The sequence below is a fragment of the Neurospora hispaniola genome, assembly GCF_033458365.1.
Source record: "Neurospora hispaniola strain FGSC 10403 chromosome Unknown B0T23scaffold_5, whole genome shotgun sequence".
NCBI lineage: Eukaryota > Fungi > Ascomycota > Sordariomycetes > Sordariales > Sordariaceae > Neurospora > Neurospora hispaniola.
In genome coordinates this window covers 842,996-865,449 of record NW_026944410.1, presented here as the reverse complement: position 1 = coordinate 865,449, position 22,454 = coordinate 842,996, and the positions used below count along the sequence as shown (strand labels likewise).

Genomic DNA, 22,454 nt, shown 5'->3' with positions numbered 1-22,454 from the left:
GCTTGGCAGGCCCACTTTTATTGTGCTCGGGAAGGTGACTCCATCGGCCACTCCAACTTCCGTTCCTTGACAAAGTTTCTGAAAAGGCAAGAGGCAGCGAGCAACTTGATTACACCAGCAAATTCAGTGCAGCTTTAGCCGCTTGACAGAACCCAGTGTTGCTCACCTTACACCATAGTTTAACGCGTGCCGACCAAGTCACCCATCCAGGCGGTCGCATTCTTTAAGACTAGAGGTATCTTTCTCGGCTGGTGGGGTTATACAGCCTTCGATTTGCCCCGCGGCCACAGTCCAGCAACTTCGTCATTTCATTTACAAAAAGCATTCTCATATTGCAACATGGCGACACGGCAAATGCGAAAGCTGCAGAAGCAGCAGGAACTTCTTAGACTGCAGAATGAAGCAGAACGAGAAGATGACGAATCCGAGGACGAGCCCATTATTACGAAGCCCAAGCCCAATGCTTTTGCAGGATTTGCCGCTCTTGGAGGGGGAGACGACGACGACGATCAGGACACCGAGGAGGAAACCAAAGAAGCCGAGGACGTCCCAGAACCGGTAGCCCCCGCCAAGAAGAGTAAAAAGTCCAAAAAGAAGAAGAAGAAGGGCAAGAAGACCGAATCACCTGCCGCGGAAAAGGAGGAAGAAGATGATCTGGATGAGATCGATCGCGTTCTTGAGGAGCTTAAGCTCAAGGACAACAAGAATCCTGTCTCGGACATCGCCACTTCTAATACTGCCAATTCGACCAGTCAAATCAACGAGCTCTTGCGCGTCAACTTTCAGCATCTCAAGGCTATCAACGAGATGCGCAAGCTGTTTGGCAGTGCCATTGAAGCAGCGCGAGCGGAACAGGCTGCTGAGGCTAACAGCCGTCAACAGCAAAGAGGAGCTGCTCGGCAGAACGTTGACCTCGAAACCTTCCTTTCGGTCCCGCCAGCAGTTCAGCAGCAGCTAGGAAAGAGGAGCATGTTTGAGACAGTGTTGCGCACGAATCCCTTTATCGAGGGCAAGAAGACGTGGCCTAGAGACTCTACTCGCGGTCTTAAGATGGTGCGTGTCACCGAGTCCTTCAACGGTGAGCCTGGTGTCGCCGAGTTTGCTTTTGCGCATGACAAGACATACGACGCCCTCGAGGGCAACTTCTATGGTCTCGTTCAGATGTACGATCCCATGCAACTCGTCTACTTCTTATCCAGGTACCCTTACCACGTCTCGTCGCTCATCCAAGTGAGCAAGGTTGCCCACCAAGACCAGAACTCGTACCTAGCCCACGACCTCATCGAGCGAGCTCTTTTCACTTTTGGCAGGGTCAGTCTGAGCGATTTTCGCAAGCGGTTGGGAGATGGCACCGCAAGACTGGACTTCAACCGACCCGAAAACAGGCAGTTCTTCTTGGCTGGCTATAACCAGATCAAGAACCTGGTCCTCAAGGGAACCTACCGCACGGCTCTGGAATGGGCCAAGTTCGTCCTCAGTGTCAACCATGATGACCCCTATGGCGTGCTGAACTGGATCCACATTCTAGCTATCCGCGCATACGAGGCCAAGTGGTTCATTGAATTGTGCAACTCACCCCTGATTGCCAATCTGGGCACCGGTCGCTACGTCAAGGCTACCCTCCCCTTGGCCAAGCTTCAGCTGAAGGATAACGCCGGAGCACGCGCTGCTGCCATCGAAAGCATCGAGGAACTCCCCTGGCTTTTCTGCGCCCTCTTCAGCGCTCTCAACATCGATACCCCACGCTCCGTTTGGGGTGTCCAGCCCCGGGATGACGAGGAAGCGCTACACACCAAGCTCTACGTCCACCTAGCCAAGGACATCTGGAACAATCCGGCCGCGATTTCCCTCCTGACCGAGGCCGCCAACGCTGCTCGTAAGGTGGACTTCTTTGGCCTGCCTCCCAGCCCGGTCGTCTCGCTCGCTACAGCCCGCTTCGTGTACTTGGACAACACACCCGAGCTCATGTCGGCCGTTCCGCGCAAGATGTTGCACACGGCGTCTCCCAATTTTGACTTTGACCCTCTCCCACCCCCAAAGGAGGACAACATCTTTTCCAGCCCGACTCAGAAGATGCCATGGAGCATTGCCGAGGACGACGGCGAACATAGACAGACGAGGTTGCATGAGCAGGCGCAAGCTGCGCTGCAGATGGCTAGAGCCCGCATGAACGAAGAACAGCTCCGCGCCGTGGTGGATGATGCTCGTGCGAGAATCGACGATCCTGAAGCCGACGAGGAGCAGCGCGGGGTGTGGCGGAGGATCGTGGATGTTTTGACGGGTCAAGGATGGACAGGCGGAGCAGGAGGCGTCGCGGAAGGAGGTGAAGGTAATCAGAGAGGTGATGTCATGCCTGGGGGTTGGGAAGATGATTTCGATGAGGGATGGGGTGATGATGACTTTGAAGACGAGGATCACTGGTATGAGGATCAGCTTGATCCTGAGCTCGAATTGGAGTTTGGCCCGGGTGGCACACCCAACAGGAGGGCGACGGTTGAGGATGCGGAGGATAGCGACGAGGAGGAGACTGCTCGGAGGTAGATGTTCCTCCGGAGAGTATGATTAGGGGAGAAGGAAAATAAATTACTGGGAGACTTCCGTTTTTTGGACAGTGGTGTAGTAGCGAATTAGCTAAAGCGAACTGGCTGTTTCTATGAGGCAAATGCTGATAGAACCATCGAATATTTCCATTCAGTACAGGACCATTTCAAATCATGTCGTGAAGCACTATGTACCTGTTTCGCACGGCGTTAGACCGAAACCCCTAACAAACTTCTGAGCCTTCAATATTCCACAACGCATAAACAGCGACGGGCAACCCAAGGAGCAGCACAGGTATTCATAGGTAGTGTATGTGTCTTCACGTTCGGTTTGAGCCGATCAAGATGTCCAGGATCACAAGACATGAGACAGTCTCGGTGAGCAAGTTTCAAGCTCAGGGCAGTCCGTCGCTTAGTACACCGACCGAGGGGGTTGCTAAACGCGGGTGGAGACACAAGTGTTACCGTCTGCGCGGCACTGTAAAAGCTTCGTTTGATGTGGCATTTGCAGCAAGGGAAGAACAGCAGGACAGTGTGAAAGCGGACTGGCGCCATCGCACGACGTCTCACGCACCACTGCAACGACGGAAGCAACATGAATCCCTCCTTGGGAGATCTGCGGTTGACACGGAGTCCCCTGATACACCATCGCGAGATCATCTGAGAGGGGAACAGAGCGGCGTAGCGGTACCTGGCTGGCGTACCTGACAGTAAGTAAGGTAAGCACCACGCAATGAGCAAATTATTAAGCTTGTCCTCCATCTTTCCTTCCGTATCAGTAATGCGTCTCTATTGCAATCTGTCAGGTTCGCTTTTTCGCCCGTATCCCCTGAAGCTATTTCGTTGTCTGTAGTTGTTCCAAGTTCCGCTCCTCCCATTTTGGCTCATTGCTATCCCAGTCGCGGAGCTTATTTAAAGTGCTGCCCCTCCCAACTCCAAGTCCGCGCTCCCCCCCCATTCCCGCGATCCACGAACACCTCACTTACTACTATTGTTGCACGTTTCCACACAACTGCCCCGCATCGCATCGCATACCATTGTCGCAACTTGCACTCCGATAAACTGTTATCTGAACCCTGACATTACCAACCCAACAAATCCGTCAAAAATGTCCGGCTCCTACACCTACAAGTTCGATGTCACCATGACCTGCGGGGGCTGCTCCGGCGCCGTTGACCGCGTCCTCAAGAGACTCAAAGGTCCGTTGTCTCTGTCCATACCCCCCCCCAGGTTTCCTTCTTTAAATACATTCCGATTGCCCTGCCCGCCGCCCGGTACCAAAGAAGCATGCATAACTGACAATGACCAGAGAACGAATCAAACATCGTATCCTACACAGTCCTCCTCGATGAAAAGAGCGCCAACGTCACCGTCGATGATGAGTCCCCTGCCCTTTACGAAAAGATCCTCCGAACAATCAAGAAGACTGGCAAGGGTGTCAACTCCTGCGTGGAATTGGACAGCAATGGGAACAAGATTCGTGACGTGGATGTTGTGCTTAAGGACGAGTAAGGGGCATGCAGACGGGAACGATATAAACGCATGGGAAGGACACTGGGAGTGACACCACGCCTAGTATGGTGGTCGGAAGAACAGAGAATATGAATTAGATTAAGGGATAGCAGGCGGTGGAGGAATTGTATATGGCATACAAATGAATTCGGGCGGCTGAATTGCGCATGGCTTGGTTTGGTATATATACCTTTTTAGATTTGCAATAAAGCTGTTTGTTTTAACGGATAATTACTGAGATTTGTCCATCTCGAGTGGTTATGTTGTGATCAAGCTCGATGTTCCCATTTGAAGCCTCGCCGAAGTACTTATTTATTATTCATGGTATGAACCTCGTCGAACACCTCGGATATAGCATCACAGCAACTAGACCAAACGAAGTGTTCAGAAAATGCATCAGAATCTTTTCTTCCCAGCTAACCCTACTCTTCCATATCCAACTTTATAACAAACAAAAAATAGCAAACTGGTATCTCAACTCCCCGTTTTCCCCCCTTTAGTGCCTCATCGACTTTCCGATCTCGCTCCTCCACCCCTGCGCCCTCTCAAACCCATTCGAGTGCGTCTGGTAATCCACAAAAGCCTGATACACCTCCTCCTGACTGTTCAGCACAAACGGGCCATACTGCACCACCTTCTGATCAAGCGGTGTTCCTGCAACCAAAACAAACCTCGCTGGCTTCTCCGCGCCCACATCCACCTCGGCATAAACCGCCTCGCCCTGCGGCTCAAACACCACATTGTGGAATTGCTCCACCGTCCTCTTCTCTCCGTCCTTGCCCGAGCTGAAGATGGCGGTCCCCTCCAAAGTATACGCAAACGCGTTCCACCCCTCCGGCACCTCCTGCACCACCTTGCCACCGGGCTTCACCTCCACATCCAGAATCCACACGGGCGTGTACGCCAGGTCCTTGACGCTGTCCACCCCGTGACTCTTGCCGCTGATCACCTTGATCTTGACGCGTCCCTCATCCGTCTCGACCGTGGGGATCTCCTGCGCCTTCAGATCCCGGTACCGCGGCTCGCACGACTTGAGCTCCTTGGGCAAGTCCACCCAAAGCTGCAATCCCACGTTGGCGCTCCCGTCCGGGTTCTGGCGCGGCATCTCGGCGTGCATGATGCCCCTGCCCGCCGTCATGAACTGCAGGTCGCCCGCCTCAATGGTGCCCTTGTTGCCGGCAAAGTCCTCGTGGTCGACGCCGCCGGAAAGCAAGTAGGTGATGGTTTCTTGACCGCGGTGGGGGTGGTCGGGGAAGCCGGAGCCGGGACGGATGGTGAAGTGGTCGAGCATGAGGAAGGGAGAGAAATTGCGGAGCTGAGGGGTGCCGATGGAGCGACGGACACGGGCGCCGGCGCCTTCGGCCTGTTCGGTGGCGAGGAAGATTTTGCGGATGAGGCGCGGGACGGACATGTTTGCGGCGGTGGGGGTTGTTGTGATGACTATGGTTGGGTTTGATGAAGAAGTAGGAGAAGAAATATCTTCTGAGGGTTGAGTTGCGAAATAGGTGTTGATGTTCGTGTAGTTGAGTAGTTGGGTTGTGAGTGTAGAGATGTCGACTTGTAAAAGGTCGATAGGCAGTAGGAAGATGGAACAAATTCCAACAAGGATGGAGATGATGGTGACAAGAAAAAAGTTCTTCATGACCTTGGAGGAGTTGAGAAAGTTAGGGATACTTATAGGATCGAATCCATTTGCTGGGTCCGGCTTTTGAACTTTTTTGACTTTTTCGCCCACTTGTGACTTTGTTGCTCACGAAAAAAAGATGGTCTAGACGATTATAAAGGTCAACGTAAGCAGCTGGAAATCAAGGTGAGAAGAGTAGTCAGTAGGTGACCAGGAAAAGGGTCTAGAATTGTCAAAATCATATAGTGTACGTAGAACTATCATGAAACTTCTGCCCATGCCACACCGGTCAGTTCTTTCCAATTGCTTGCTCATTCGCTTCCCGCCACTGATCTCTTGGACATGGACGGATTCGACGATGCGCCGCCCATCGATACTGTCGCAGTCACTTTGCAAACATAAAACGAGGCCCCTCGAGGACAAATGATTACAAAGCTGGAAACAGCCGAGAGCTTGGTGGGGCTCAAAGGGAAGCACAAAGAGGCGCCTTTCCAGATACGGTTAGCGCAGAAGCTTACGTCAAAGTCGGTCATCATGCCCAGATCCAATTGCCGTGGAAGTGGAATTGGAATTGGAAAAGCTTTGACCATCCATCCATGTTACCAGAGTGTGTTGGCGCTTTCGTTCGGTCACTCCCGTGTACCGAAAAATGAAGCTATCACGGGCGAGACCCGATGTGGTGGCCAGGATAGGAAAGACGGTGATCTCTCAGGGTTGGCTGAAGCACAACATGATTATACTTGGCTTCGTCCCAGGCTTGAGTGCTCCGTCGCATGCTCAATGATGTCAGATTCGCCATCGGCTTCATTCACAATCACCCAGAAATGCACAACCGCGCTCAGCTGTGAACATCATTCCGATCAAAATGCACGAGTCAACAAGGCACACAGCTGCGTCAAAGATTTAGCAAAGATTTTGACTTCTTTATTGACAGCCGCCGTAGTGCAGATACTAACACCTGACTCGTGGTATTAGCTGCGAAGGTATTAAGCGCTCCAGAGCCACGCACTTGCAAGTAGCACCTCCCCGGTATCTACATCGTCTTTCCTTCTTCTTTTATCCACCAGTACGCAACCCACGCCAAGTGACAACGCAATAAAAATTCGAAGAGCAAAGATACCTCGACGTCCAAACAATAGCCATAATGAAAAGATAAGAAACCCAATTGCACCCCTCCAAAAGTGATATCATCCGTTATTCCTGTATGTCTGTGTGATAAGCATGCTTTTCGTATGCTTCAACCCCATGCTCACATCCTCAGCAAGCCTTCAATTCCACCTACGGCACCAGTGTAGATATAAAGGTGAGGTTGTATAGTGTATAACTGCGTCTTCAATCCACAAAGGAACGCCTGCGCAGTTGTATCAGTCGCAAGAACTAAAGGCCATGCCCCAAAGCGAGACGGGAACCGGTGTGCTCTCAACTGCCCGGGGCGTGGTATCGTTACCAGCTGGGTCGATCATTTCTTGAGAAGTCACCTCATCCGAACCGTGTGACGCAGTCGACTCTTGGTCAGCCAGCGGCGGTGTTCTGGCCAGCCTCTAGTTGTTGGCCGTGCCGTTAGCCGTCTGTTGCTTGGCGTTCTCTTTCTGGGTGTTGAGGAAGCTGGCGGCAGTAGCGTAGGTCTCGGTGCCGATAGTGAGAGCAGTAGTGAGAGCAGCCTTGTAGTAAGCGCTCAAGCCTTTGCCGCCAACCTTCTCGAGCTCGGTGTTGTAGGTGCTGAGAACATGCTCCTTGCCGCTCTGGCCAAGGCGGATGGGGAACTGGAGAAGAGACTGGGCGTCGTGGACAAGCTCATCTGTCGGCTTCTTGACAATCGGAAACTTCTCATCGATCTTGGACAACGTCTTGTCACCCAAGTCATCGGCCTTATGGACGTATGGGGAGACATATTGGTACGGGCCCTGGAGGTAGCCGAGGAAGGGGGCTCCAACCTGGTACACCTTCTCGGTAACCTCGAGGAGTTTTTGGCCGTAGGGGTTGGCCTTCACAGTCGAGATACTGGACTCGACGATAGGGTATCCAAGCAAGTGCTGTCGACATGTTAGCCTCGGCCGTGGAGCACACGAGAGGTGACGGGGAACATCATAAGCTTACCTTGATGACCGCGGAGTTGGAGGCAACATCGCCATTAACCTGCCTGTTGCTGTTCGACATCTTGGTCTTCTTCTGGTGAGCCATGTTAGACGCTGGAGAGTACGTAGAGTGCCACACAGGAAGAATGAAAAAAATCAGGAATTGAGAGCAGGTGAGAATGGCGGACTGTACAATTTTGTATGATTTCCAGAGAGGATAGAAGGGTGGGACCGAGCGTGAGTGAGATCGGAAGGTTCTTTTAAACAGGATGAGGTGGTATCGGAGTTCGGAACTGTTGAAACCAGAAGGTGGGAGAAAACGATGCAAGCAGAAGAATGGCAAGGTGGTTTGGAAGGAGACGGAATTTGTAAATGGCAACTGCCTGTGTCAAGAGGAAGGAGAGAGGGGTGGAGGGATGAAAGACGTCTTTCCCGTCCGGTGAAACCTCACATATTGGTAGTCCAGCCGATGCACGCCACTAGCATGGGGCTATTGCGGGTAGGCAGGATCACTATCAGAACATATGAAGCTTGGGGAACTAGCAATGAAAGAAGCTGCCTGAGCCGTTGGCTAGAGGTACCTCTAACCCTCAGGGCACCCCTTCCCTCGTCATGGGTGTTGTATCCCCTTGTACCTTGCTGAGACTGAGTAACTGAAATGCACATGAAAGAGAGCATGTTCAACTGAATCCTGTCATGATCTGATGCACATCACACTCAGTCTACCTACAGATAGGTACCTGCGGGAGTCCATGCGGGGAGCTGATAGACATGGCATCTCCGATGTTAAGGCCCAGTTACTGCGTGGAAGCCGGGCGAGTTTTGCCTCCCCTGCCGGTATCTTTGAGCGATACACGGCAGGTACTTGTGGTTCGTTTACAGTGACACAGAACCGCTCTCGTCTTCCATGACCGAATCCAGATCTTGGTGCGTCAAAAACACGAAGTGAAGTCCAAGGTGTGGATGCCCAAAGTGGGCTTGAACACATTGAACAGACCTCTCGACCCCTGTGCTTTCCTTCGATGAACCGGGGCGAACAATCGAAGTGCCCTGATAAGACTCTGTCTGGTGGGGCCCCCTCGCTTTCGGGGCTGCATGCGTCGGGCCAACACCCCGGCCTTCCAGGCTGCCAAGCAAGCGCTGCCAGCCAGTCAAAACGAAGGGAGGGAGAAAGTGGCAACCCCTCCTTCTGACATGTGAAAGCTCACAAGCCAAAACGAAGCCACAGCATCCGTATCCCTGGCATTGTACTACACTATAAATGTGAGCATCATCCTCATGCCAGGATCACCACCGGGGTTTGATTGATCCATTTCAGGCGCCTTGGAGGAAAACAGCCGATGGAATTGCCTGCGTGTCGTACACCCAGAGCGTGAGCCCCGGAGGCGACCGAGGCCGTCAAAGCTATACCATACCTAACAAGATAGGAGGTGAGATGTTGGATGTTTAAACAGGCGACCTCACAGTTGACCACTTCATTCGGTGAAACAAAGGGCCTTCACGTGAAATCCCTTCGTTGTCATTCCGTGACATCATTCTCTCGGAGGAGGCTCACGGACAGTGCACTCCTCAATCGAGATACTGCCTGGCTCGTCGTGGTTCAGTCAATTTGTTCAAGATAAGAAGGGAGATTTTCAGGCACAACGAGATACACGACATGCATTTCCCAGGCGGGGTTATTGCTTCAAAGTCTGGGTCTTCGGACCCGGTTTCCTCTCTCATGATGGACTCGTACACAAGGAATCATTTTGTGTAACAACCGGTGAGGCTCGGAACGAATGGAAAGAGTGGCCCTCACACCCCCCACGCCACGCCATCTCTACCCGTTGCTGCCGGTTCATCATCCGTACGAGACTGTAACCTTCATTCCTCAGCGCCACGCAAGTTTGGAGGATGACGGCAGAACTTGAAGTTCTCGGCTGCACAACTTCAATTTCGCCTTTTCCACGGTTGATGATCTTCACTTGGAATTACGGAAATGTCAACTTCCCCGGCTGCACCGGAAGCAATTTCACGCTCACAACTGACAAAAGGCTCGACGTCCAACCACATCTCCCAAGCTGCCTCGTTCAGCGGGGTATCAGGCTCACCTACAGCCAGCAATGCAAGTAATGCAGCATGCAGTGTTGCCTCGCAGCACTTATTGTGGTCGGGGCGCTGTGGTAAGCTCTTCAGTTGGTTCCTCCACAAAGGCCTTGCAGAGGCCAGACAAAGGACCTTGAATTTTGAACATTGACTCGCATCGTAGGCACCAGCACGTGCACCGTGAGGTCCAATTGAAGAGTCAAAGTCGGCCCCGTTCAAAATCTGTGGAAGATTTCAGTTTTGGAAACATTTGGTGGACGACAGGGGCTGACATGTTTGGCATTTTTGTGTGTTGTGGGTGCCCCTGTACCTTCCGCGTGGATCCAAGGGGTCCGGGTCACCACCAACCTAAAGCAGGAAGCGCCAGCCCCTTAAGAGCTTTGGCGTGATTGGTTGTCAGGGATGGCCTGTGTCGTGCCACTTTCACATGTCAGAAACATGGAAGCGACGAGATGACCGACTGAGCAGGTTGTGTGTGTTTTTTTTTTCTTTTTTTTTTTTTTTTTTTTTTTTTTTTCTGCGAGTAAAAGCTCAAAATCCGACTCTGATCTGTTGTTAGCCCGATTTCATTCGCCCGGAGCGAGCTGATCAATAATCGGTTTTATCATCGGTTACATATGCAAGCCACAGAAAAACAGAAAGATATAACAAGCTCGAAGCCGTGTCTCCCCTCATCCGTTGACTGTGTCGACTGTAAAGCATCACAAGAGTTTCAAAGCATGGTGCACAGGGCATCAAGTGAAAATAGGGGCTGACGTTACCCAAACAAACCTCCTACATTTTCTACTACCCGCGGTCTCACAGCATCCATGCCCGACTGTTGACCGAGCAGATATCGTTCTTGCACCAGACGGTTTCGTGCATCCTCCATCAGGCGAGTGCCCGTTATCTTGAGTGAGACGAGGATTGTGAAGATGCCAGACAATTGGATGCAGATATCACTCTAGCAGTACACTTAGATGTATCTCAGCATGGCATATCCGCCAGACTGGTGGAAGCCTGCAGGTCTCGGTTCAAGCAGCTGCCATGAGGCTGATATGCACAAGCACCACAAAACTGATAGAGTCGAGATTGAGACCAGGCACAAAGCACAACTTACGTCACGGTTGACCTGCACCTCACAATTGAGGGTCCCAATCAATGTCTGGAATTCCACATTTTCGAACGCCATCGGGTGAGATCGAAAACCCGGCGAGCAACTACGCATACGCACACCCGACACACTGCAACTCGGGGCCCAGACGCCTGGGCAGCTGATGACGGTACATCGTCTCTCCTCGGCTGAAACCCCCTACTCCTCTTTTTCTGTCTTTTTTTCCTCTTTTTTTTCTTTTCTTTGGAAATTAAATAGTACAAGACGGGTTCTTGGCCGGCGCTCGATCGGAACTCGATCCGAGGGTGATTTCTCTTATGCCTTCTCTTGAGGCTCTTTGAAAGTCGGGCCGAAAAAAATCTTCAGACTTTACTGCGCCAACATCATCTCTTTTCACAAGCTTCTGCACTCTTTTCTGTTTTGACTCGTCCCAGCTGCTTGGCACGCGGACAGTCGAGATGAAATGTCATCCCTTGCCCATTACGCATATATTCCAGCTTGAGCATGTGTATGTGGCGGACCGTCCCACGTGCGGAATGTTTCCGCTAATCGAAGCAAGACGATTGAATTTTTTTTCTTTGAAATTGGTGCTTCTGACTGACATGTGAAAGTACCCAGATAGATGGGACAGTGACGGACACGACACTGCAAGACAAGACGCTGAGTTTACCAGTTAATGATCGAAACAAGATCATGTATCAGTTCAGTTGGCAAGCTCTGAAAGCAAAGGGCCGGTCATGGCTGCATTGATCCTCACTTCTCAGGCAGACGTCTAATCACTCTCTTCGGACGATCCAATTGTGAATGATATAAGACTTCTGTCACCACCACTCATGTTTCTTCTCATGAGCATCCGCCAATCGAGATGCCAAGACTCATCTTCAGGGGCTGACCGTAAGCTTCGCGAAAAATGGTACGGGAGTGAGGAGACCAGGTCAGTTCAACACCAACGTCCATATTTTGTTCTTCTGATCGCCCATGAAGATTGGCTGTGTCTCGTCAACGCTTACAAACAAGCTGTTGAATTTGGCTGTAGTGGGCTTGAGCTTAAACACGATACCTCTTTTGTTCATAGCGTGAGCGAGGTTTAAACGTCTCACATGGAAGGTGCGAACAATGTTTCCACAGAAAAAAAAACTCCGATGATAAAAATTGAGCAGGCAAGAGTCCCTTGCGTGACTTCCACTTTCCTCGATTACCCTACACTCGAACACCAAAATTTTGCTCTAACTCGCATTCATTCTTCCATTTTAGTTCTTGCCCTGCCTTCCCCAATTGCAACGAAACCAAAGCCTCAAGTCGTCAAGTCAGTAAGAACTGTATGTCCTCGGTGCTTTGCATGGTCTGACCACAATATTGTACTTAACAAATACGTGTAATAATAATTATATGCTGGAAACAGACCCGCACCTCAGAAGCGAGCCTTGACCTTGGTCATGGTATCTTGCAACGCCCACTCGTTCACCTTCTCCCTGCTGCGAACAGCCTTGACCTGCTCCGCCGTAAAGCCCTTGGCCTCGATTGCTGGGTTATAGCCCAGCTTGTTGAGCTTTCCAACCGTCGCCGAGTCGATAACCGGCGCCTCCTTGCCGTCGGCGCGCTTGTAGACGGTGACGACAGCGGCACCACCAAGTCCAAGGTTATGCTGGAGCGCGTATTTGGTGTGAGGCACATTGCGGTTGTTGGCCCATCCTCGGAGGTGCCATACCAACTCGGCGCACTGAGCGATACCAGTGGCGCCTAGAGGGTGGCCTTTGGAGATGAGACCTCCACTGGGGTTGACGACGACCTTGCCACCATATGTGATATTACCGGCGCGCACAAACTCGTGCGCCTTGCCGGGCTCGGAGAAACCCAGAGCGTCAATCAAGATCATCTCGTTGGCACTGAAGCAGTCGTGAAGTTCGCACACAGCAAAGTCACTGGGCTTGACACCGGCCTCTTTCATGGCAACACGCGCAGCGTGCTGGGTCATGTCCCAGCCCATCAAGTCAATGGCGCTCTTTGAGAACAGGCTGGGCGCATCAGTGGCCAGGCATTGACCGGCAATGAGGATGGCTTGGTCCTTGAGGTGAGGGCGGGCGTCCAGGAACTCTTGGGAAACCAATACTGCTGCCGCGCCACCATCGGAAGTTGGACAGCACTGAAGCTTCGTCAATGGCTCGTGGACCTTGGGTGACTGCATAATCTGGTCAAGGGTGTATACGTCCTGGAACTGCGAGTATGGGTTGTTGACGGAGTGGGCGTGGTTGATACGAGCGATCTCGGCAAAGTCCTCGGGCTTGGCGTCATACCTATGAGAGAAGGAATAAGGTCAGTCATCATGCCATTTTGTGTAACATTACGCTGATATTATATGAGATTTGGCTTACTTCTCCATATACTCTCGGCCGGCATTACCAAACATCTGAGCGGCACCAGGTGCCTTGGTAACTCCCCTGGTGGTGGCCATCATCTTATATGTCGTTCCGAGAGGGTTCTCTCTGTCGTTGAAATGGCTCTGCAAGCTACCAGCCTGCATCTTCTCGAAGCCCACTACCAATACACAATCGGCCGCACCACTCGAGATGAAATTACGGCCCATGGCCAGACCTGTCGAGCCAGTCGAGCAGTTGTTGTTGACGTTGTAGATGGGGATCTGGGTCATGCCGAACTGGTAGAAGACGCGCTGACCACATGTCGAGTCGCCGTAGCAGTAACAAGCGATACCCTGCTCAACATCGTCATAGGAGATCTGCGCATCGAGCATTGCCTTGACACCAGCCTCAAAACCAAGCTCGGTATAGTCCACTTTGCCTCTGGGTTTGATGAACTTGGTCATGCCCACGCCGAGGACGTAGCATGGCTTCTTCTGCCTGGGGGCCATTGCAAAAAAGTCGGTATGGGTATTTTCGGACTGATGGGTTGTTGGCTAGTCGGTGATCGACGGGAGCGAGAAGAAGAAGAAGAAGAAGAAGGAAGTCGGAAACCTACAACCTACGGCATAAAGTAAGAGGGAATAAGAACTTTATCGTAACGTCCGTGGTGACGGCAAGGTTCATGCCTTCAAACCGTTAGCATCACTGTTCCCCTGGCGGTGACGGGCCCGCTTCCCCACGTTTTCCCCAGAACTAAATGCGGGGACGCCCCAGTTACCGAGGCACCTTGCGACGACGAGTCGACGACATGCCAGATCCCTTGCCACCCGCCATCAAAACACCACCACAAAGCAACGATTTGGCACCATCCCATCAACCTATCCAATGATGGGCTTACTGGAAAAGGAAGGCTTCTCTCTTAAGCAGACGGCACACAAAGTCTTAGGATCAGAGCCGCTTGTCTTGGCGGACCTCGAAGATCATGACCCCTTCATTTCATTACCAACAGAGACACCTATTCGCAGTTTGGTGATGATAGTTCCAGCTTACAGACATTTCATTGATACAACGAGATTCTCAAGAGTGGCTTTTGAGTAAACACGGTCAGGAATACTATGGCTGCTTACTGAGCAAATGTCAACGAAATCGTATCTGAAATTCATCAAGCTAACATCTTATTCAACAACAGGCCTGACTCCTCACCAAGTGGGAAGCCCACTACTCAAGAAACATATAAGACAGAACACAAGAAACCACATTATTTCAGGAAACCCTCAGGTGGTCGGCTAGGTGCTTCTGAAAGACCAGGCCTCGTCGTCGGCCCGCTTGCCATTGTTCTGAGTCCAGGCCTCGTCGTCGGCCCTCTTGGTGCTTTGGAAAGCCCAGGCCTCGTCGTCGGCCCGCTTGCCGTTGTTCTGAGTCCAGGCCTCGTCGTCGGCCCTCTTGGTGCTTTGGAAAGCCCAGGCCTCGTCGTCGGCCCGCTTGCCGTTGTTCTGAGTCCAGGCCTCGTCGTCGGCCCTCTTGGTGCTTTGGAAAGCCCAGGCCTCGTCTGACTTGCCTAGTTTTTGTTAGCACCGGTTTTGAATGGTTCATCATTCCGGGAATGCATACTAGGAGTTGGGATGGCAATGGCACCAATAGCCAGGAAGGCAATCATGAAGGAGGTCTGAGTGATCTGCATCTTGAATGACGGGAGAAAGTATCAACGGCGGGTTACTTTTTGGGGCAAGTTTCTGATTCTGTTTGATGAAACTGACAGTTACAGGACGGGAGGCCTGGTCTATTTATGCCTTTCAACTCCAACAAACTAGGTCATTACTGCCTAACATCTCACCATCGTTGTCAATACTGTCGGCCTCATTCTTCTTCTCGCGAGATACTCCAAGACGAACACAGAGGGCTCACCTGTACGGGGGCCGACCGACGCCCTCGTCACTTCGAAACATGCATTGCTGACCATGCTGCCCCCGAAACGGACATACTCATGCAACTTTTCTCAGCTGAATCCATTCATCAGGCACTTTGTATTGCATCAGATAGGGCTGCGCACACGTCATAGGCACCAAGAGTGCAGGTTTGACCGAAAGAGGAAGCTGCTTTTCGTTTTCTCTGGTCAGCATGTTGATGCAAGGCCGATCATACCTTGATCCTCTCTGATAGTTCCCAGAGAGAACGGCAAGTGATGTTGAATTTGAATGCGCCGTGTTCCAAGAGGTCTCCTGGATTACACATCCACGAAGAGTTAAGCACGGCTTCTCTTAGTGTTGGACTAGTCGGGGAAGGATGGTTTGTCCCATCGAGTGCGACATCGGCCGAATATGTACCACTGCAACATGGCCCCCTTTCTTAAGTGTTTATCTTTCTGACTTGCATCATTCCATTAAGGGATTATGCAATTACCCCGAGTCATTTGATACTAGCCGGATTCCAGTCGAGTTGCTTGTTATCCTTCTTACAAACACGGCATTCTTTTTTTTCTCGATCCTCGGCGAAGCTGCCAAAGCCAATTCTCCTCTCTGTTTTTTCAACCCTCCCTAAGCTTTTCAAGATGGACAAGTTCAAGCCCAGCAACTATCTCCCAGTTGATTGTGAAGAATCTTACTCACCAGACCCTGGGTCCGACGAGGATGACGAGGAATGTCGTGAGTTTTCAACCACTTCATCAGCTCGCTGGGCGGGCTCAAAAAGCTCATGGATTCAACGGCACTGGCGCTCTGTTACCGTCCATGCCTTGCTCATAGCGGCAAACTTGTTTCTCTTCATCGCCTACACGAAGGGAGTCATAGTTCCCGTGCGTTACACTGATCCTCAACATGAACCAAGTGAGTTTTCCCCGTCTTCCTCTTTTGTGCACATCCCGCTGCTTCTTCAAAAGAGGGTGTCTAACTGTCAAAAATCCAGCTCCGTTACGTTCCGTGGTGAAGTACGAACAAAGGGCGTTTGATATGGGAGCCATCTATGGCCTGGGCAAAAACAAGTCTATGAACATGCAAAAGGGTAACATCAACTTCAATGGCCCACCCAGACCTGAGCTGGAAAATGCTTGGAATGACCTTCTTCGCTGTGAGCTCTTTTACTCTATAGGTGATGTCAAATACTTGATGGTTCTAATAGGCTGAAATAGTTCAAAACGTCCGAATCCCCAGAGAGGATATGGGCCAGTTCCAGGACGACGACACTGTCATTCGGTTGACAGACGGGACCTACTACTTCACCGTATCAGTCTTTCACGGGCTTCACTGCGTTGAGAGAGTCAGAAAATACCTCTACAAGGATCATTACTACCCAGACCTCAGTGAGATGCAAGCCATTGCCCTGCTGAAGCATACAGAGCATTGCATCGATTACTTCTTGCAGTATCTCCAGTGTAATGCCGACACGACTCTACTTCCTATGGAGTGGACGACTGAGTGAGTCACTGCCCCTTTTGACCGTTTCTCATCCACGATCGAGATCATTACTGACAAGGATATGTCTCCCACCAGAGATCCAAAGCCTGTCTCCCAGGGGTTGGGCAAACACACCTGTGTCAAGTGGGACTCAATTTTCGACTGGATGAAGGAGAACTCTTTTGATCCCTTTGAGCCGGGAATTCTGATGCATCCCATCTTTGGTAAGTTATGACACTCAGCCTGATTGATTCCTGTTACGCTGCAAACACTAACAGATACAATCGCAAACAGGCGATCCGTACGACCGAAATGCGTCTCACCACCACGTCAATGTGGGCCTTACAGAGGCCGGCGGGATTCTGCATCTGAACGAAGATGGGACGGTGAAAGAAGGTAGCAAAAAGGCACATTTGCATTCGTGAGGTATGCAGATAAGCGAGCAATGAGTATGCACGTGGACGCAACATCATTTATCGTCAACCGTTGTAAGCACGACATAGACCAACCTAGAACTTCTGTTCCAAGTCAATCTTATTTCCTATTTTTCTTTCCTTTTTTGAACTGTCACTTTCCTATCCGGGAACGGAGCTGTTATCACATACAGAAGCGTCGAGATGTCGTGCCCCCAAACAGTTGATACATGGGCACGGTAACATCGCTCCAAGCCTTATTTCAACTGCGCCGCCGCCTCGTTCCTTCAGAGTGAAGTGCGAAGTACACGTGCATGACAGAAAAAGGAACGAAGATAACGACAACAAACCGCTTGTGGCAAGAATGGCCATGTCAACCGGACTGTCGTGATCAATGCGGTTTGAATCACATACTATTATATATTGTCCCCAGATTGTTACCTACTCCGCACGAAACGTATGCATGCTGGGGTCGGGTGGCCGGATGGTCGTGATCGGACAGAAGCGAGGATGGACTATCGATCTTACAACATGCAGTATTGCGACCTAAACGGGATGGAGGAGCGAGAAAGGATTCTTCTGGCGAGGATACGGGCAAGGCTGGGCACGGTTCGGCCCGCGGCGCCAATTGTGGAATCGAGAGCTTGAAGACGGGGGGTTCGTCCCAAGTAAGTCTTGGATATGTTGATTGAACTGAACTTGCCAGTCCGCTTCCGAATCTAAGTCGATTTGCATACGCGTATCTCTAGAGTCAGGACATTAACACCTCCCTCTTGCGGATTGACACAACCAAAGCCCCGGACGTAGACTCCCTCTAAACCCTTCATCCCGTAGACTACCACAGTCTTTTGTCTCTTCGCCGATATCGCAGAAGCTACTACATTCAACTCAAGGGGTTAGACGGTAGTTACTACCACTTCTTACCTCACTATTAGTGCTTCATGGCCACCCGATAATACCTACCTTGCATAACACGACGTCGGGGAGTAACATAGATCACATCATGCTGCCAACCTTTGTCTCGATTTGCATCCCAGCTCGTCCCCTATCTTCCAACAAGTCCGGAACACACTAGCGATTACGATTGCGCTACTACAACATCGTCGTGCTTCCTCCTACTTTCGTCAACGCTAACCTGCCTGTTTAAGAAGAGAAGTGTCAGCATCGCAGCCGAAAGATTTTCGTTTGGGATAACGTTGAGTGGATGTTAAGGTAAACTGAAGTCCGTGCCTGATTGAGTACCACGAAGATAAGTCGACGGTGGAAGTGGACCGAAGAGGTTTGGACAGTTGGTGAAGATGGCGAGTTTTCGGGGTTAGAGACTGTCATCTTGCGAAGACTGTGTGTTTGTTTGTGCTATCACATCAACGTGGATGACATGCAGTTTCGTTGCAGGTCGCAGTGGCCTTCTTACAATACGCTTTGATGGGAAGTCATGTTCAGAACACTCGTAATTTGGGTAAGAGCGACCAGAAAAACATTCGTGTGAGAAATACGGGTCGAGTGTCTCACGACAGTGCCACTGGTCTGTGGCATCGGTCCGTGGCATCAACCAGACAACCGAAGATCTCGGGTTAGTTCCGTCTTCACTTCCCCCAGAAAGATAAGGTTACATTTCACTCCCAATGGTTTCGTCAGTTACCGCGAGAAGCCACGCCATCTTATTGGCAATCCATTTGTTCAATGGCGATTTCTCACGCTACACGCCAGATCCATCAAAATGCCCTCCGCCCATCTCTCTTCATCTACGCATGTCCTACTGTCTACACAACCACCAAATCATGTCCTAGAGGGACTCAAACTCAAAACATGAGTCAACTCAAAACCCCCTTCCTCTCGCGGAACCTTGAGAAGGACTACGAAGAAAATGTTGAAACAGAAAGTCGTTCAACAACAGACGTCGACCTCGAAGACGCCCTCTCAACCATAACCCACAAAAATGCACGCCCACGTCGAAGGCCTTCATATGCCTTCCTCCGACGTATTCTTTTCCGCTCATGTCCAGATCTAATTCTCTACCTCTTCGCCCTCTGGGGATTCCTCTCCCTTGTTTTCCAACTAGCCCAACTCTTCTTACCCATAACACCCATCTTCCCCTCTTACCATGTTCGACCAACAACATCATCAGGGGCAAGACCCGGCACATCCAATACAGAAACCGACACAGTAGACGTCTACCGCCCCTCCACCTTCCCCTCCCCCTCTTACGACCTCTGCTCCTGCGGTTCTTCCATCCGCGAAGCGCAGTCTCTAAACTGCGTCTACGACACCATGGCCGCCGCCTGGCTTCCCCCTTACTGCCGCGACCCCGAACTAACTTCCATCTTTGACCGTTCCGGCCCGGGAGAAGGCGGAGCATGGTCTTACTACGCTGACAAAAACGGTAGCGTCCGTCTTAGTCCGCACCAAATCTCCCTTTTGGCGGATAACCACCAGACAAACGTAAAGGGGGGGAATGTCTTTTGGGCATCGAGAGAGTGGCATTTGGCGCATTGTTTGTTTTACTGGCAGAAGTTGGTGAGGATGCGGGATACGAATGCCGTGATGGAGAGGAGGTTTGATGGGTGGCGGCATGCGAGGCATTGTTATGGGTTGTTGATGAGGAGGGATCCGCCGAGTAAGGAGATGTTGTTGGAGGTTGATGTTAGGTTGAGTAGTGGGTTTGAGATGGGTCAAGAGGAGGGGGAACATGAGGGGCATTAAGTTTTAGTTTGGATGATTAAGAATTCTTTGGAAAAAGGAAGGTGATGGTAATACGTCCGAACATCATATTCCCATTGTCTATTCTGTCTAGAGGTATTTTACCTTCTACATAGCTTGAAGAAACCTCGCGAGTTGCCTCTAGCATTGGGTCTGCTTATGGCTCCTGGGCCATCTAAATCAAGTTACATGATGAATCGTAGGGCCTGGGGGCGTTTCGTGATCGATGCCAACTTCGCGAATGAGCAAATGACGGGACTTACTCAAAGTATCAGTTCAGCCTTTCTGAACATCTCAAAGGTAGACAGCCAACCCTGAACAGAATCCTTGTCTCCTTCGAACCCAGTCTCCCTCAACTTGGTTATACTTAGTTGCCGATCGAACGTCAGCCAGTAGCCCACGCTGTCCAATTGCCGGTGGCCAGCTCCAACACCTTTGGTGGCAGCGTTCTCACGACCGTGTTGCTTGAAAATAGACCTGTACTTGGTCACATATTTTCCAGGTGGCAAGAGTGAAGTCGATTCTGGAAGCTCGCCAGCCCCCATAGAGTTGTCTAGAGCTGATGCTTTCTCGGCGACCGGCCCAACGCCTACTAGGCCAAACCATTTGGCTAAATGCGGCCAAATCTCGCCATACTTGCACGGTGTCTCATTGTCGGCAACGTTGAATAGACGGCCGCCACCACAAGTTTCGGGATGTAGCGATGCATAGATCATAAAACGTGCGATGGTCGCGCTGGATACCGGGGAGAATAACGAGTTGGCACCAGCGGCGTTGCCAGGAAAAGGCACTTCAACAGGACTTATTGCAGCTTTGGCTGCAAATGGTCCGACACCGTGATTGTAGGCATATAGGGATAGATACTGAGCCCAGTGGAGGGCTAAGCTGAACTGGGAACCGTTGGGGGTAAACCCAATCTTGATCAATGTCAGTAGTGCGTAGTATCGGGTGCATCAAGAAAGACTCACAATGGCATCAGGGCAGACTTCGCACCATGTCCAGTGCTTTCCTTTGCTCGCAGCGCTCAACAGCTCGCGATATGCTGGATATACGACCGTCTTGGCATAGTCGGGTGGCAGGTTCTTGACCATGTCCTCCGTCAATGGAGGGGTAAATGTGCCTCCGGGGGTATATATCCCATATCCCTGATGTGGTCAGCACGTGGTTCATATTATTTCAATACTCCTCCATACGGTAGTGAACTTACCCGTGTCCCACCAGCAAATGCTACGAATTGCAAGTTGGGACTGAGAATCGTGTGGGCATCGACAACATTCTGAAACATACGACGGTTGATCGCCACCTCCTCAATGTCGTCCTCGACTGCTTGAAATACTACTCATGGTAAGTTTTTCTATATGGCAGCGAGATGTGTGGTACAAGGGGGAAATGGATGGATGGAGCAAGTACCTAAGTAATAGATATGAGTGACCGATTCGACATCTTTCACTGCCTGCTTCAAAGAATCTGCCAATGTAGTTCCATCACCCTTATGGAGGTCAACACCGGAGACGAGCTGTAGGTCTGGCTGGTCCGAATCCGTAGGCCACAAAGACTCGGAAGTATCGAGCGGGCGGTTCGTAACAGCCGTGATCTTCGAGAATGAGCCAAGACGCGGATAACCACGCAGGAGCTGGTTGACAATCGCCCAACCAATTAGACTAGAGGCGCCGAAAACGATGGCATGATTTGAGCTGTCGGCCATTGTGAATGTAGGTATGTGTCGGATACTTGACCTGGCAGGTGAAGCCAGTGGCATTCCGTCTTAAATATGCTCGATTCGCTTTGGCCGCGCTCTCTATCAATCATTCTGAATCATAGTGACCCAAAAGTGGATGAGAGTCGGGTTAGCGGTGAAAGCCTAGGGTAGCCATACAACCTCTGACATAACTCGATTCCAGTACCCGCTCAGTAGCGGCAATACAGAGCGGCCCAGGGCAGCTTGTCAACACAGCAGCAGCAGCAGCAGCAGCAGCAGCAGCAGCAGCAGCCAGCAGTAGTGTACCTAGCAAGATGGCAGTCCCTCGGCTCGAGCGGCGGTAGAGGTAAACTTACCCAGCAGCAAGTGGAGTTCCGTTGCGCATTGATTGGCACCTGGAGACACTGGCCGACGCAGACGGGACTTGCGCCATCGCTGGCAACCGAATTGATTGTCATTGGGACAACCTCAACGGTCGGCCATCTACGAGATGTCTATAGAGGCGTTTTTGCTACCCTGACGGCTGCGGCCGGTTGTAGAGAGCGCATGGTGCGCAGGATCCAGCCAAGACTCCGACGATCCAGAACCACGACAATTCCCCCGTGCTATGTCAGCTGCAAGAATAAGTTGCTGCCCCTCGATGGCGGGTTTTGGTGTAAACTGCGGCGGAAAGGGATGAGGAACTGGTCTAGATGGCGTGGCGCATCTCGAGAGGTAAGGCTAGGAGAAGACATGTTTCCGGTTTCGTTTCTTGAAGAGTCATCGGATATACTCATTTTCTCAACCAGGTACTTGAGCCTCCCATAGTCGTTAGTTCCATGTTCGGCTTAGTATGTGTACCTTGAACGCTTATTTTCAAACCGCTCGCGCACTTTGATGGGATAGGTTGGATCTAGGGATTCCCAGTCAAGCGGGGTGATGGGCATGAAGTTGAAAGCTACTTCCATGCTGTGTTGTGCTTTTATGA

General features: G+C 51.2%; 9 protein-coding genes across 9 annotated transcripts; 4 read left to right on the top strand and 5 right to left on the bottom strand.

The window, feature by feature from the left end:
• The first annotated feature begins 6 nt into the window (after positions 1-6).
• On the top strand, positions 7-2,699 carry B0T23DRAFT_381648 (transcriptional repressor TCF25-domain-containing protein). Its single transcript, XM_062837275.1, has one exon. It carries the CDS (start codon positions 340-342, stop codon positions 2,539-2,541), a length of 2,202 nt encoding a protein of 733 aa, XP_062691561.1. The 5' UTR covers positions 7-339; the 3' UTR covers positions 2,542-2,699.
• A 949-nt stretch (positions 2,700-3,648) lies between these two features.
• B0T23DRAFT_429474 (uncharacterized protein) lies at positions 3,649-4,052 on the top strand (the record flags this gene model as incomplete). Its single annotated transcript, XM_062840196.1, has 2 exons — positions 3,649-3,739; positions 3,850-4,052. 2 exons carry the CDS (start codon positions 3,649-3,651, stop codon positions 4,050-4,052), a joined length of 294 nt encoding a protein of 97 aa, XP_062691560.1.
• Positions 4,053-4,151: 99 nt separating this feature from the next.
• On the bottom strand, positions 4,152-5,463 carry B0T23DRAFT_405227 (RmlC-like cupin domain-containing protein; the record flags this gene model as incomplete). Its single annotated transcript, XM_062838971.1, has 2 exons — positions 4,152-4,242; positions 4,565-5,463. The coding sequence occupies 2 exons, from the start codon at positions 5,461-5,463 to the stop codon at positions 4,152-4,154; spliced, it is 990 nt and encodes a 329-aa protein (XP_062691559.1).
• A 1,754-nt stretch (positions 5,464-7,217) lies between these two features.
• On the bottom strand, positions 7,218-7,833 carry B0T23DRAFT_318485 (uncharacterized protein; the record flags this gene model as incomplete). Its single annotated transcript, XM_062835079.1, has 2 exons — positions 7,218-7,709; positions 7,774-7,833. 2 exons carry the CDS (start codon positions 7,831-7,833, stop codon positions 7,218-7,220), a joined length of 552 nt encoding a protein of 183 aa, XP_062691558.1.
• A 4,358-nt stretch (positions 7,834-12,191) lies between these two features.
• B0T23DRAFT_160410 (nonspecific lipid-transfer protein, mitochondrial precursor) lies at positions 12,192-13,884 on the bottom strand. Its single transcript, XM_062832712.1, has 3 exons — positions 13,302-13,884; positions 12,321-13,223; positions 12,192-12,248 (listed from the first exon to the last, which is right to left on the bottom strand). The coding sequence occupies exons 1-2, from the start codon at positions 13,793-13,795 to the stop codon at positions 12,341-12,343; spliced, it is 1,377 nt and encodes a 458-aa protein (XP_062691557.1). The 5' UTR covers positions 13,796-13,884; the 3' UTR covers positions 12,192-12,248; positions 12,321-12,340.
• A 688-nt stretch (positions 13,885-14,572) lies between these two features.
• On the bottom strand, positions 14,573-14,967 carry B0T23DRAFT_454177 (uncharacterized protein; the record flags this gene model as incomplete). Its single annotated transcript, XM_062841206.1, has 2 exons — positions 14,573-14,844; positions 14,898-14,967. 2 exons carry the CDS (start codon positions 14,965-14,967, stop codon positions 14,573-14,575), a joined length of 342 nt encoding a protein of 113 aa, XP_062691556.1.
• A 623-nt stretch (positions 14,968-15,590) lies between these two features.
• On the top strand, positions 15,591-17,324 carry B0T23DRAFT_160101 (uncharacterized protein). The gene is made up of 5 exons (XM_062832711.1): positions 15,591-16,108; positions 16,188-16,349; positions 16,411-16,696; positions 16,772-16,899; positions 16,970-17,324. Exons 1-5 carry the CDS (start codon positions 15,835-15,837, stop codon positions 17,098-17,100), a joined length of 981 nt encoding a protein of 326 aa, XP_062691555.1. The 5' UTR covers positions 15,591-15,834; the 3' UTR covers positions 17,101-17,324.
• Positions 17,325-18,489: 1,165 nt separating this feature from the next.
• On the top strand, positions 18,490-19,791 carry B0T23DRAFT_359692 (uncharacterized protein; the record flags this gene model as incomplete). The annotated part of the gene is made up of 3 exons (XM_062836238.1): positions 18,490-18,547; positions 18,606-18,661; positions 18,727-19,791. Exons 1-3 carry the CDS (start codon positions 18,514-18,516, stop codon positions 19,789-19,791), a joined length of 1,155 nt encoding a protein of 384 aa, XP_062691554.1. The 5' UTR covers positions 18,490-18,513.
• Positions 19,792-19,939: 148 nt separating this feature from the next.
• Positions 19,940-21,493, bottom strand: B0T23DRAFT_420873 (uncharacterized protein; the record flags this gene model as incomplete). The annotated part of the gene is made up of 4 exons (XM_062839746.1): positions 19,940-20,705; positions 20,757-20,933; positions 20,996-21,123; positions 21,199-21,493. 4 exons carry the CDS (start codon positions 21,491-21,493, stop codon positions 20,052-20,054), a joined length of 1,254 nt encoding a protein of 417 aa, XP_062691553.1. The 3' UTR covers positions 19,940-20,051.
• Between the last annotated feature and the right edge of the window lie 961 nt (positions 21,494-22,454).

Coding starts and splice junctions, on each gene's coding strand:
- B0T23DRAFT_381648 (XM_062837275.1), top strand. CDS start 340: ATGGCGACACGGCAAATGCGAAAGCTGCAGAAGCAGCAGGAACTTCTT.
- B0T23DRAFT_160410 (XM_062832712.1), bottom strand. CDS start 13,795: ATGGCCCCCAGGCAGAAGAAGCCATGCTACGTCCTCGGCGTGGGCATG. Junction 13,224..13,301: donor GGCCGAGAGTATATGGAGAA/GTAAGCCAAATC, acceptor CTTCTCTCATAG/GTATGACGCCAAGCCCGAGG.
- B0T23DRAFT_160101 (XM_062832711.1), top strand. CDS start 15,835: ATGGACAAGTTCAAGCCCAGCAACTATCTCCCAGTTGATTGTGAAGAA. Junction 16,109..16,187: donor TGATCCTCAACATGAACCAA/GTGAGTTTTCCC, acceptor TCAAAAATCCAG/CTCCGTTACGTTCCGTGGTG. Junction 16,350..16,410: donor TTGGAATGACCTTCTTCGCT/GTGAGCTCTTTT, acceptor AGGCTGAAATAG/TTCAAAACGTCCGAATCCCC.